The 14,052-nt window shown below is 35.6% G+C and overlaps 1 protein-coding gene across 1 annotated transcript; it reads left to right on the top strand.

Moving 5' to 3' along the window:
* Nucleotides 1-3,939: 3,939 nt before the first annotated feature.
* LOC141678317 (prefoldin subunit 3) lies at nt 3,940-13,109 on the top strand. The gene is made up of 6 exons (XM_074484605.1): nt 3,940-4,226; nt 4,767-4,824; nt 5,513-5,584; nt 12,005-12,124; nt 12,209-12,310; nt 12,504-13,109. The coding sequence occupies exons 1-6, from the start codon at nt 4,084-4,086 to the stop codon at nt 12,573-12,575; spliced, it is 567 nt and encodes a 188-aa protein (XP_074340706.1). The 5' UTR covers nt 3,940-4,083; the 3' UTR covers nt 12,576-13,109.
* The last annotated feature ends 943 nt before the right edge of the window (nt 13,110-14,052 follow it).

The following is a 14,052-nucleotide window of genomic DNA, read 5'->3' as shown; positions in this document are numbered from 1 at the left end:
TAGACCAGTTGCACTCAAAGTTGAAGAGAAGCCAAAGGAAAACGCTAGGAGGAAAAGCTACTCCAAACGAATCTTTTCGTGATAGAACTAAGCCCCTATGTACACAAAAATATACAAATACGGAGAGAGGTCTCCTTGTCGGCCCCTCTATGTGGCTTTAAATCACAAAAAACTTTCACATCCACACAAATCTTTAACGGACTGCGGTTAACCGCTCATAATCCGAGCAATCCAAATAGAATGAAATCCAAATTTATGCAGTATCTTCTCAACAAAGCCCCATTCTTATCGATCATAAGCCTTCGAAATATCTATTTTTAGTCCTGCAACTCCAGTCTTAACTTGTGCTCATATATGAATATAGTGATTTATTTCAAAAGCTATCAAAGCATTATTGGTTAACAACCTTCCTTCAAAGAAATCCCTCTGGTTTTCAGAAACAATATCTTTCAGGCACGGCTTTAGTCTGTTCGTTATTACTTTTGACAAAAGCTGCATTAATACATTGCAAAGAGATATCGGCCTGAGATCTGCCATTTATTTGGTTATTTAACCTTAGGTATTAAACACACAAGAGTACGGTTCAGTTCCACAGGTAGCTCACCAGTTTTAAATAAAAACGAGTAACATCACCCTCCTACAATATTTCAGTATGTCTGGAAAAAGGCCGGGTTCAAGCCATTAACACCATGAGACTTTTCTGGAAACATAGCAAACACTGTCCTTTTGACTTCTTCATTTGTAATGGGCCTCGCCAGCTCATTGTTTTGCTCCTCTATATCCACACAGACTTTTTTTCTTTTCTAGGTATCTTTCATCGACTCCCTTCATTTGAAAAAGCTGTGAGAAATAACTCGTTATGACACCTTGCACCTCAAGTTCAGTTTCTCGCCATTCCCCATAGTCATCCTTTATTCTCTTTATATTATTATGCACCTTCCTTGTAAATGTAAATTGATGGAAAAATGTATGTACTTATCCCCTTCTTGGAGCCATAATTGCTTTGCTATCTGTTTCTAAAATATTTCATGCTTTTCTAACAAGCACATATACTCCCAACACACTTTATTATAACTCTGAACTCCCAAACCATTTCTTCTCGACCAAAATTTTCTAAGCTCCTTTCGACACCTTTCTAGCTGGGTTTGTATCTCTTTTAACATCCCACCTCCCTATTCTTCTAATTTTGCATAAAACCTAACCATTATTTCGGTAATATTCAACACACCCGCAACATTCCAACACTCATGTACTGTGTTACGATATTCCTATTCTGTTATCAAAACATTTTCAAACCTAAACCTCCTCTCCTTAGGCGTATAAACCTGCCTATTTAACATGAGAAATAATGGCAGATAATCAAATGTCAACACTTCCAGTACTTTAACCTCTAGTATTGGAAATAAATCCCTATAGTTTTTGTTTACCAACCCCCTGTCTAGTCTCTCGTGCACCCACCTTACACTCCCTCTAGATTTCTCCCAAATAATCCCTAAAGAAATAAGATCAAAATCGACTACTAATTTCTATAAGCCTTTCATTAGGTACTTGGGATGGCTTCGTCCTCCTCTTTTCTCTCTTGTTTGTAAGGTCGTTAAACTCCCCTATAATGCTCTTAATAAATTCTAGGACTCTATTTTTCTTCTGCTTTCAGGGTAGCCATAGAAGCCTGTGTATCGCCAACTTCCCACTTGTTCATGGACAACCTCGAAATCAATATAGTTGAGAGTGCTACCATTAATCACTACACCTCCTTCATTCTTCCAAAACAGAGCCAAACCCTCCATGTCCTTGAGCATCAATAGAATGACATTCAATAAAGCCTAACTCCTTACATATATTTTTAATTTTATTATTTTAACTAACGTCTCATATAAAAAAATAATATTGGGCCTATATTATTTTGTTGATATCATTTTGAAATTAAACTACATGTAGGTTGGCCAGTCCACGACAGTTCCAGGCTAAAGACTTGTAATGTTTGGCGGGCCTGTAATCCAGAACCCGCCACTAATCATTTTTAGACCCACTTTCTTGTTTATCTCCTAAATTCACCATATTATTTTTCCATTTTCTTCAATATATAAGATTCCATCCACACGTTTTCTCTTTGAGTTTACCGTAATCAGTTCATTCACTCCCGTTTATCACCCCAATTTTCCTCCAACTGATTCTGATATTGACTTACCATAATCATATCCCTATAATCTTGCCTTCTGATACTGAGTGCATCATTATCGGTACCAATCTCACGTACAGCCCCATCAACCTTCATGAATTTTGCTTCCTATTTTCCACCACTCTCACCCTGTGTAGTGTTCATTGGATCCGACTGAGTACTTCGATTTGTCCATACCTTAGCTTCATCATTACCATTACGTAGCCACCTTGAACTAACGTTCATACCAGCATTTTTGGAAAGCGCTCGCAGCCAAGGTCCATAAGCTCGCTTCACAACTTATCAGGATTTGCGTACACAATGTTACAGTCACGTTCAAAATGGCCCAATCGTCCGCATACAAAGCAAAAAGTATTGAGTCTCTCGTATTTAAAATTTCTCCAACTCCGGTCACCCCATTCCTTTTGAAATTTCACCCTTGATTTTAGCGGCTTTTCAATATTCAAACACATATGATTTCTAGGTGCCGTCAAAATTCGCTGGATCCGACTTAACATACCTCCCAATAGATCCCCCAACACTTTTAAGGATGTTCTACAATAAGAGTCCGCTTGGGATATCATACACTTGCACCCAAATCTCAACCTCCTTCAATGTAACCAAGTGTGGATCTTCATTTGATTTCATGTTATGAAAAATTAGCATAGCATGTTCAAGGGACCACGACCCCCATTTATAACCTTTTGTAAATATATTTTATGGTAAAACATGAATGAATATCTGAACCCTCCCAAATCATGAATCTCCATACCCTGTTTCGGACACTACAAATGTGCAATAGCATTTCTCGTAGCATTAAAATTTATAATCTTTTCTGTCAAGGATTTACCTACTAAGACGAACTCTGGCTTTGTTTCCATAATCCCCGTGTTTTCAGTTATTATTCCATCTTCCTCCTCATCCTCAATAATCAGATTAGTGTACCTCTCTTCCAGTGATGGCTCAGAACTTGCCATTACTGTGGTGTACTACAATTTTACAACTTAAAAAATAAAATAAAAATCTGTCACGATGAAGAGACAAAACTTGCCACTAGAGCAAGACTCGGATAATTTTACTTAAATGTGATATTACTAGTAATATAGTAGTATAAAATATGACTATAAACGAATCGAGTTGTTTGTTAAGCTCGCTCGAGTTCGAACTCGATAAGCTCCGTTCGCGAGTCTACCGAACTTGAGTTTGTACCAACTATTTTGTCCGATTATGAATGTAAGTCTCAAAATCTAATTGTATCAATGTAAGTCTCAAAATCTAATTGTATGTTTAAAAATTATGATTTTGAAATTGGAGAACCATTTTGCTTCAATCATCTGTGTTTTATGTTTTATTTTGTATATTTAATCATAATATTCGATTGGGCCATCAACATAATAAATTCAGACCAATATATTCAATATGTTTGCATTGGGCTTATATAACAAAGGCCCAACAAGTATTTTTATCAATATTTTTAACAAGTTGTCCGTTTGGTTCGAGTTCGAGTTCGGTACGTCCGCTAACAACTCGTGTTCAGTTCGAGAATAACCGAACCCGAGTTCAGACAAATAATTTTGTTCGATAAGTTAGCGAACATTATTTGATAATTCGTTAATTTTTTGCTCGTGTTCGTAACATGGTTGTCCGAATTTGTTCGAATTCGGTTCATTTATGGCCTAACATAACATAACAACAGGGTACCTGCACGAGATTCTCCGAATACATGCCTATAAGCATGTTTTTTGCAAAAAGGTATGCCCATTGGTGACAGAAAGAAACAATTGGTGACAGAAAGATTATAAGATTATAAGATTATAAGTTGGCCTCATTATAGATATTCTGACCCAAATAAGCCCAATTGGTGACGGAAAGAAACAATTTCCTCAGTTCCCCTTACTCAGACTTGATCCGAACCCAAAAAGTCCATGGCTTCATCATCATCGTCGGCGACGGAGACGGCGACGGAGAGAAGAGGAATTCCGGCGGCGTCATTCGTAGAAGATGTACAAACTTATCTCAATCAGTTGGGTCTTGATGTCAACTCTACTCTCTCTTTTCTCCAAGAAAGGTGCCCCCTTTAATCTCTCTCTCTCTCTCTCTCTCTCTCCCTCTCTCCCTCTCTCCCTCTCTCTCCCTCTCTCTCTCCCTCTCTCTCTCTATATATATATGCATATTCACTGAAGATCCCAGATCAACATCAACAGGGGTTTTGATTTATAATCATTTTGTGATTTTATTGGTTTAATTAAGTGCTTATTTCTTGAAATAAGTCCTTTTTAGGTGTAAGTAGTTTTTTTTTAAAATAAGCTAAACTAAACAACCCCTCTTGTTTTAATGTTCATAGATATATGATGAAAGATTTGAGCTTTATGTGATTTTCAAGTATTTTTATGTGAGAAGTTGTTAATTTCAGTGTTTTTTCTTTGTGTTCAAGACCGCGTGAGCTAGTCTGTGTTTTTTTTTATTTCATTTGTTGTAGTTTTTGCTGATGTGATACTTTTAAAACATGATTTTTATTTTTATTTAGTCTGTGTTGTGTAGCGTCATTTAGGGGGTCATTTAGGGGGTGCGATTATTTAATGCTTATTTGGTTTAATCTATATTGCAGACTGCAACAATACAAATTGGTTGAAATGAAACTTCTTGCTCAACAAAGGGATCTCCAGGTTGTTATTTATGCTTTTACATTTTGGTCCATTTTGTATTCTACCGAGTTTGCGCGATATGTCTCGTCAATTTGAAGCTAATATGTTGTTATAAGTAACTGGTGAATAATCTTGCACACGTATAGTTTTTTTTATGAGAAAAAAAAAGAAACTATAAAGATACTTTATAAGTATAGTTTCATTACTTTCTTTTTACAACCAGTCGTCAAATACTTGTGTCGGTTTGATAGCATTATAAAGATGGTCCAATCAGTTAATTATTATGTGTCAAAGAGGTGGATGGATTGGTGGGGGAAGTAGTTATTAATTGCCGAATTAGTTGTTTTGAGTTTTGGCTGGTAGAGGATTTTTGTTTTTGGACTAGGAGTTAATTTTTCTCATGCGCTATAATAACAAAATTCCGCCGAATTAAATTTTAGATTATATTTAGAAAGCAAGGAAGCTGTTCAGTATGGTTACTCTCTAGGCAAGAGACCTAATAATTTTCCTTATATTTTCATCTTAGCCTCACTATATACACGGTGCTATATCTTGTGCAATGTTGTTCCCTAACCTCGAGTTCTAGTGGATATCTGAATAACTTTAATTTGCTCATCTATAATGTGTAATTTCAGTAAGAAACGTTGTCTTCTGGCAGTGCTTATATGAATTCTTTTTTAATTTAATTTTGTGTTCGACTCGTGGCCAGGCAAAGATCCCTGACATTGAGAAGTGTTTAGATGTGGTTTCTACTTTACAAGCAAAGAAGGGCACCGGTGAGGTTAGTACTTCAAACAATATGAACTCCTGTGTATAATATCACTTTGATCAATGTTTTTAATCTCATATTATCTTCCTTAATTGGAATTTTTATATGCCTGTGAAGTGAATTAATATCGTGTTCTGTCTTTCAGCAGTCGAACACACAAGGTGTATAGTTTCTGGGTTTTCAATAGTTAATGCTATTGTGTAAATGTTGAAGTGATTTTTTTACCTAATTTGAGATATTATCAAAACATGTAAAAGTATATTAGAATAGTTCACTCACCAATTAGTGATCTTGGGTAATCTTTCTCAAGGGAACACTTATAACAGTGAGTTGTCTAATGTTATTACTCAAATTTGAAAATTGGATTCTAATTGATATTTTTTTAAGTCTTTCAAGCAACCTGAGTTATTGCAAAAAGTTCACAAGAAAATTTTGTAGAAGGATTTCAGTATTTAAAGAGTAAAAGAGCTGCACAAGTGGAGTTTGAGTTCGTTCTATTTAGGAACGAGTTAAGTCAAAGATTATAAGCTAAAAAATTGAAATTTCTTGTTTGAACTGTAGCTCAAATTCTTATTAACGTGTAGAATACACTTGAGTTCGAGTTTTAGTCGAGCTAGTCGAGCCAAGATTCTTTAAATTTTAGTTTAAGGAAAAAATGTTAATCCGACGAGCACCCTTGTTCAAACTTGAGTCGTAAACGAGTTTGAGTTGAGTCAATCGTAGCTAATCGAGCTTAAGTCCAAGTGAGCAGCAATTTTTATCAAATTCCAGAATGTCAAGAACAGCTCATTATATTTTTGTAAGCATGGCCTAAAATATACAGTTTTCATTACATGCTCAACTAAAAAAAGCCTATATGTTACCTTTTAGTGAACATATATCTTTCTTCTTTTCATTCCTGAAGGCAGTTTTTCACCCCTCCACTTTAAGTGGATCCACTACTCTCAGTGATACCATCCCCTTTGTCTTAGCCTGTGTGAATTTTGTTGGCTTCCCTCTGGTCAACAAACTAATATGGAGATGCTAGATTATTGACAGTTCCGAAGTCTAGACATATATTGCTATTAGTTATTTACAAATCTTTGGTAGTGACACTTTTTACTGTCTCGTGCTCACATGTTAATTTCAGGCATCCTCCTAGATGTGTTATTAGGGGTGTCAATGGATTGGGTCAGATCTGAATTTCCAGAATTAAATCCATTAATCTTCCATCTGACTGAGTCTGTTGGAGTTTTAATGGTATTTCTGATTCTGATCAGATTATTATATAAACTAACAGATCGAAGATCCGTTTTCGAGAAGATGCCCTTTAGGAAAACAAAAACTGTATTCCTTTTTTCCTTAAAACACTAAATCTTAGATTAACTTCCCCTAACAAGATACTATTTTCTGTTTCAATAGGTTTTTACCCAGAAGATTTAGTTTTATTAAAAATCATAGATGCATGATAGAGCAACTTCTCCTATTATTAAACGAGAAAAGATGAAGATGAGATAATAATTATGGTACAAGAGAAGATAGATGAGAGACTAAAGGGGATTAATGATGTTTACCTAAAAGCTTGAATGTAGGTGAAGGAATTGACTGGGAGAAGGACAGAGGCGGCTTAAATCTAAAAGCGTTTTTCTGGTTTATTGTGTATGGATTGGAATATATTCTGTCCCTACTGGATCTAAGGTTTTAATCTGATCCAATCAGATCAATGATTTGACCCATTGGAAGCTTATTGAGGTCTATGCCTTTGTGTAGTAAGTGACGAGTGGAAGAAACCCCTAGGATGCTTTTCTTGGTACAGATGTTTATGCTAATTGCTACAGAATGCAAATTCTAGCCCCTGTAGCTATTGTGGCAACTGAATAGCATACTTTTACCGGATTATCATGACTTAAAATAGGCATTAGAGGAGACTATCGGGTTGCAGTATTGGGGCACTAAAATACCCGTGACCAGTTATTAGGGTTTTTCCAAGCTCATTATTCTGTCAATTTTTTAAGGTTCCCAGCTCAAGCCAGGGTGGTGCAGGACAATGGTTGGTAAGGGGTAAAACAAGGGAATAAAGGCCTATCTTCTCAGAGAATCAGCAAGAAACACAACAAATCCGCAGATTTAATTCATATTAATCAACTCTATTAATAAAAAGAGATTACATGTGTTTATATAGTACCCCTAAGACTTGGTGAACAAGTAACTTGGAGATTAAGTAACATCAATGATAAAAGGAAACAAATCCTTATAATAATAACTCATACCTATTAATTATCAACTACTATATATATATCAGTGTTGTTAAAGGCGCGCCGAGGTGCACGAGGCGCAGGCGCACCATTAACGCGTAATTCTTACCGAGGCGCAGCGCCTTCAATGATGCGCGCGCCTTCAATGATGCGCGCGCCTTCAATGATGCGCGCGCCTTCAATGATGCGCGCGCCTAGACCCCTGAGGCAAGAGGCGCAACGAGGCGAGAGGCCCAACGAGGCGCACAAACAGTCAAAATATTAAAAAACAGCCCTAAAACCCAACTTTTATTAAGCCCATAAGTGTTTAGAAATCTATGTTACCAATAATAACAAACGTGAAGACATTTCCTTACATATACATGTATATTCTACTTCGTTTCTTCTCGGTAAAGCTGTGTGTATCATGTATGTATATATATTGTGTGTGTGTATACAATTAAACATATACATATATATATATATTCTTACGGTTATAGTGTTATAAATACTAATATACCATGTATATGCTTGTTCTTTTGTGTTTCCAGTTATATAATGATATATACGTATGATTTACACCGTAAAGGAGCAATGACTGCCGAAAAAAGTGATAGTAAGAAAATTTATCCAACATCAAAGTTCCTTTAAGTTTCATATTCCTATTTGTGGTGTTTTTGCAGAATTCTATAATAAATAATTCATTTTCTAAGTAAATTCGTTTCACTTCGATGAGGCGCGCACCTCGCCTCGCGCCTCATCGCCTAGGCTCCAAGGGACCCTAGCGCCTCGGTGTGCATCTCGCCTTTAATAACATTGATATATATATATATATTTATTTTCTAGAATATTCCTAACTAGATAATATAATTACTAAATAAAAACATACTTACATCTAAATAATACTATAAAGTAATTAACAACTAATTTAACTATATTATGCTCCGCATCATTTTCCTCTCCTTTAAAAAAACTCGGCCGCAAGTTTTATAATAAAGAAGAATCCATAATCCTTGAATGGGACTCCATATGATTTGGACTTGAATTTTTGGAACCCATTGAGATATATCTTCACGCTTGACTTTATAAAACCATTTTGGAATAATGAAATCGATATGCTCAACAAGATTCGCTTTAGCTTGAATTTCTTTTCCACAAATAAATTCGACATGCTCCTTTTGTTGCTCAGTTTTAACATACTCGTCGTCCTCCTCCCTTTGTGGCACATCATGCTCCATTTGTGGCTCGGATTCAAGATTTTTTACGATTTTTCACTGGCTTTTTCGTGCTTTTTGTTAATGCCCTAATGGAATCACAAGTTTGTTGCATATTTTCCAATCTAGCACTCACGTCCTTTGATAACTTCAACATATGTTGCAGTAATGCTCTTCCACGCTCAGATTTTAGACTTGCGATTAAATCATCATAATATTGCCACTTCTCGTATGATCTTGCATAATCAGAGCTCAGAGCTGTATGGATCCACTAATGAGAGTGAAATAGATAAGGCTAAACGATTTGTCTCAGCAAAGGATATCTCACAATCGATTGTTTCGGGGGTTTTCATCATTCTTTCTTCAAAAAAATCAGGCAGGATGGGGCTGTTTCAGAATATATAAAGGGTTTTGGAAGCCCTCAAACTTCTGGACAGAGACTGCAGTGGCTGCTGGTGGCTGTTTGTTGGCTGCTGGGAGGTTTTTTGTTGTAGGGAAGGTGTTTGATAAAAGGTTTAGGTGAAGAAACGGTGGCTCTTGATACCACTTTGGTGCAGGGTAATGGTTGGGAAGGGGTAAAACAAGGGAAAAAAGGCCCATCTCCTCGGAGAATCGGCAAGAAACACAACAAATCCGCAGATTTAATTCATATTAATCAACTCTATTAATAAAGACTTGGTGAACAAGTAACTTGGAGACTAAGTAAAATCAACGATAAATGGAAACAAATCCTTATAAAAATAACTCATACCTATTAATTATCAACTACTATATATATATATATTTATTTTCTAGAATATTCCTAACTAGATAATATAATTACTATATAAAAACATACTTACATCTAAATAATACTAAAAAGTAATTAACTAATTTAACTATATAATGCTCCGCATCACAGGGCAGCCCCTGAAATTTTAATGCCCTTTTACTGAGATTTTATTTTAGGCCCAAAATAATCTTTATTTTTTTATATAAATATTTTACATATTTTCTATTAATACAAGTGATGTCATGCTATAAAATAAAATGAAAATTGTAGGGACTCATTATATATTGTAAATAGTCTGTACATGATAGGTTTGAACCATTTTCGAATCCCAAAAAAATGATACAGATTTGGAGTCAAAAAGTGTAAGTGTTTTAGCAACTGATATTGAACTATATATATTTATAATAAAAAGAATAAAGGTAAAAATTTAGAAATTTAGAAAAAGAAAAATAACTGAAGTATTGGTTGTTCATCGAGTAATACTATATATTGTACAATATATTCGTTGTTCCAGTTCTAAATTTTGAATTTTTTGTGCTATTTATTTTGCGAATATACATATTTACTTTCATCAATTAAAAAACAAATAACTAAATGAAATGGGCTCCTAAAATGTTTGGTCCTTGACAATCGCACTCCTCGCATGTGCTCGGAGCCGGCCTTGGCTCAATTTTTTTTAATCTGCTCTTTACATGCGAAAGATATGTTTCTTTTAGAAGATTATAAAGGTAATTATGTATTTGCTCCATTATTAGAAAGTTGTGTACATGTATTCATAATATTACGCATTTGTATAGAAACACTTTATTATATGTATTCATAATATTACGCATTTGTATAAGATCCTTTGAAGGATGTTTGGAAACTTTTGGTAGTTGAGTTTATATCATCATCTAGGAAGCACCGACAGTGATACGGGACACGGGGATTCGTCAATTATCGAAGTGTCCTGGATACGGGCACGACAAAAAAAGTAATAAAAATATAGAAAATATAAGATTTGTATATGTCAAATATTGAACAACTTCATTCATAAAAAAATAGAGTTTCCTTCATAATTAGTGATAAACTACTATAAGATCTATTGTACATTTTCTTTTAAATGATCATCTCGTGACCCACTCATAGTATGTGTCCTTCAAAAAACAAGAGAGATCTATAGAGATATATGTGTTACATATATGAGATGTATGTATATATTTGATTGTATATATATAGGGTCTGGAATAGAAGGAACTCTCACTGTGTTGACTATATCATTTATCAAGTAAAAAGGATGGTAAGAGAAAAGCTTTTCTCTACTAAAGCCCTGAAGAACCAGATCATGGGGGACCCAACCTTTATCTCTAGACTTTTCTGAACTTGTAATCTTATAAAAGTTTCTTAGTCTTTTTGGTTTAGCTTCATAGCTATGTTTTGGTGTTTTTTCTGTTTCTCCAGCCCTGGAGCTTGCTTTATCGCGGGGTATGCCCCTAGATAATTGTATTTTTTTCTTTCTTTAATATATATCAATTAGCAATATATATATATATATATAGGGTTCTGTATTTTATCGGATGAAAGTTGAAGAGGGATGTTATAAAAGACAAAGAGACATAAAATTAAGGTTAATATAAGATGGGTTGGGCTTTTTAAAGATGATTTTGGGCTTTTCTATATGTGGCCTGAGTCGGTGGGCCGTGTCGTTTGCATGTCGGTCGCGTGTCGGTCGCCTTTTTCTGTCGACACCCCACATGGCGTGTCCATCGGACACGTACTAAACCGTGTCGGTGCCGAGTCGCCGCCGAGTCGCCGTGTCCGACAAGCATACGGCAGCCTTTTTGGAGTGTCGGTACTTCCTAGATCATCATTTTCCAATCCTGCTATTGCGGGATGAAATAACAAAGGTTTTTTTATGCTACAATATTTGTACATGAAAAAAATAATGATTCCATGATACTGGTAAGTTGTGAGGATGTTAATTGCAATTGATATACAATTAGGGATGTTGATAAACCACTTTATCACTCCGACTATACAAATAATAAGAGACAAAGCTGTTGCATAGTTGCATAATGCAAGGTGATCAGAAGGTAACTTTTACAATATGTAGGCTATGTAGCAACCATCAATTAAATTTTGATCCGAAGTATATTTTGCTTGGTATAAGGTTCTGATAATTTTATAATTATTTGTAATTTCTATTGTGCTTTACTACAGTGAGCTCTTTTCATGTTCTACTTGTTAATTGCAGTCGTTGCTTGCTGATTTTGAAGTTTCTGAAGGAATTTATTCACGGGCTCGAATTGAGGATGCTGATTCTGTCTGCCTATGGCTAGGAGCAAATGTGATGCTGGAGTATTCTTGTGAAGAGGTGTATAATCTATCACATTAGATGTATCATTTTAGCTTTTGCTGTTAGTAAAAATAACAAGTTTTTGAATCCTTTGTAACTCAGGCGAATACACTTCTGCAAAACAACCTGGAAAATGCTAAAGCCAGTCTAGAAGTTTTGATTGCTGACCTACAATTTTTACGGGATCAAGTCACAATCACTCAGGTATAGATTTTTTATTCTCGCTTTAGAATCTCAATGCAAAATTGATATCTGCATTTGACATCTCTTAAAGATTTTTCTTGTTTAAGCTCGCTCCTTTTGCTGAGGCTATATATGGACTCTCAATCAGTCCTTATTTTTCCGCAATTTACTATATGGAATTGGAAATAACTTTGATGGAAATGCTATGCATCAGGTCACAATTGCGCGTGTGTACAATTGGGATGTTCATCAACGCAGAGCTAAGCAAGCTACTGTAACTGCCTGAGACTGTTTAGATCCAATCTGGATATCTTGATTTTGAGAAAATGCTTTTTTCCTTTCTTAATCCTTTCATGTCAGATGCATTTTTCCTTTCTTAATCCTTTCATGTCAGAGACCAATACAAATCCATTATATAATTCTTGTGTCAGTTCCCTACTGTTCTTTGTAGTTTAGCCATCAGGGTTCCAACATTTAGTTATTGGAACTTTCTGTATGCAAAGGAACCTCATGTCACCAGCACCTTTTTTGATGGATAGTATGTAACATCTATGATTGTAATCTTTAAAACCATTGTAGCTTTCTGTTGTTGCTGCTAGGTAATCGTTGTCCTTTGCTGTCTGCTGAAGCTTCTGAATTTTATTATTATTTTTTCTTTTATAGAATTCTCAAGGTTCTTTGATTGGACTTTGGCTCCAAAGGTTAGTAGCCAGTACTGGAGCAATGGCCAGGTATCCTTGAAGTAGAATTTGTCCGAACTGTACACAACTGAATGTCACATTTTAAATTTTTAAACAATGCATGTTATGGTTACTTGATACATCTGAATGCCACAACTGTTTCTGATACATCTGATTGATTCATTCGGAACCAATCTTTCTACTCGTAGCTAGTTATGGTTACAAAATGCATGTTAATTTACAATGTATATGCTAGAGCTTATAATTAGTGGTGCAAACTTAAACGAGAAGTAACTTGACCAGGCTAACGCATACCCAGAACAAATCGTACAGCTCTGACCCAGTCTGAAGCACGTCCCCTTTGTGCAGTTGTACTCACCTCCAACTTAAGGTGATATATACACCCCACATGTTTCCAAGTCTTGAACGTCTACAGTGTGTAGCTGCATTGGCCTTCTATTTTACGGGACCTATACCCCCACATTTTTCGACGTTGGAGGCCTTGAACCCCCCTAAACTAAGAATGTGATACCAAGAAGCCAGAGGCCACTTTGCAAAAAGAAGTGAGACGACAATACCTTATGTCAGTTTATTTTATGATGAGTCAAGTTATGATTTAAACTTTGGAGCGGGATTGCCAACATTCAACAGAACACGAAAAGTGGACATTTGGTATAATCAGAGGGCGCCATATTAGTGTATTGAAAACGGTGATTGAAAACTGTGTTTGAAGGTGGGACAACAAACGGAAACAAAGTTCGGATTCTAGATGTTATAAGAAATGTATCTCTGTGGGGGGGTCGAGTACAAATTGAAAAGGAGAAATGTAAAACTATTCAAATTATGTGTAGATGGTGACTACATAGTAAGTATGCAACGAGTTGCTTGTATAGAAAATTACTTGGGTCTTGTATCGCATACTTATCTTTCGTTGACAAAGTGTTGTAGCCTCCACTAATGGGCCTCCCCAAAAAAGAAATTTCATGTCTTGTTGTGAGTTTACTGCGTTTTGCATCCTCCAATTTTATTTAACACTTATTTGCACAAACATATTACTAGTATGCGTCAATCAGAGACTCATGA

This window comes from Apium graveolens, chromosome 8, assembly GCF_009905375.1.
Source record: "Apium graveolens cultivar Ventura chromosome 8, ASM990537v1, whole genome shotgun sequence".
Classification (NCBI taxonomy): domain Eukaryota; kingdom Viridiplantae; phylum Streptophyta; class Magnoliopsida; order Apiales; family Apiaceae; genus Apium; species Apium graveolens.
The sequence above is the reverse complement of the archived record's forward strand: the minus strand, read 5'-3'. Positions and strand labels throughout refer to the sequence as shown.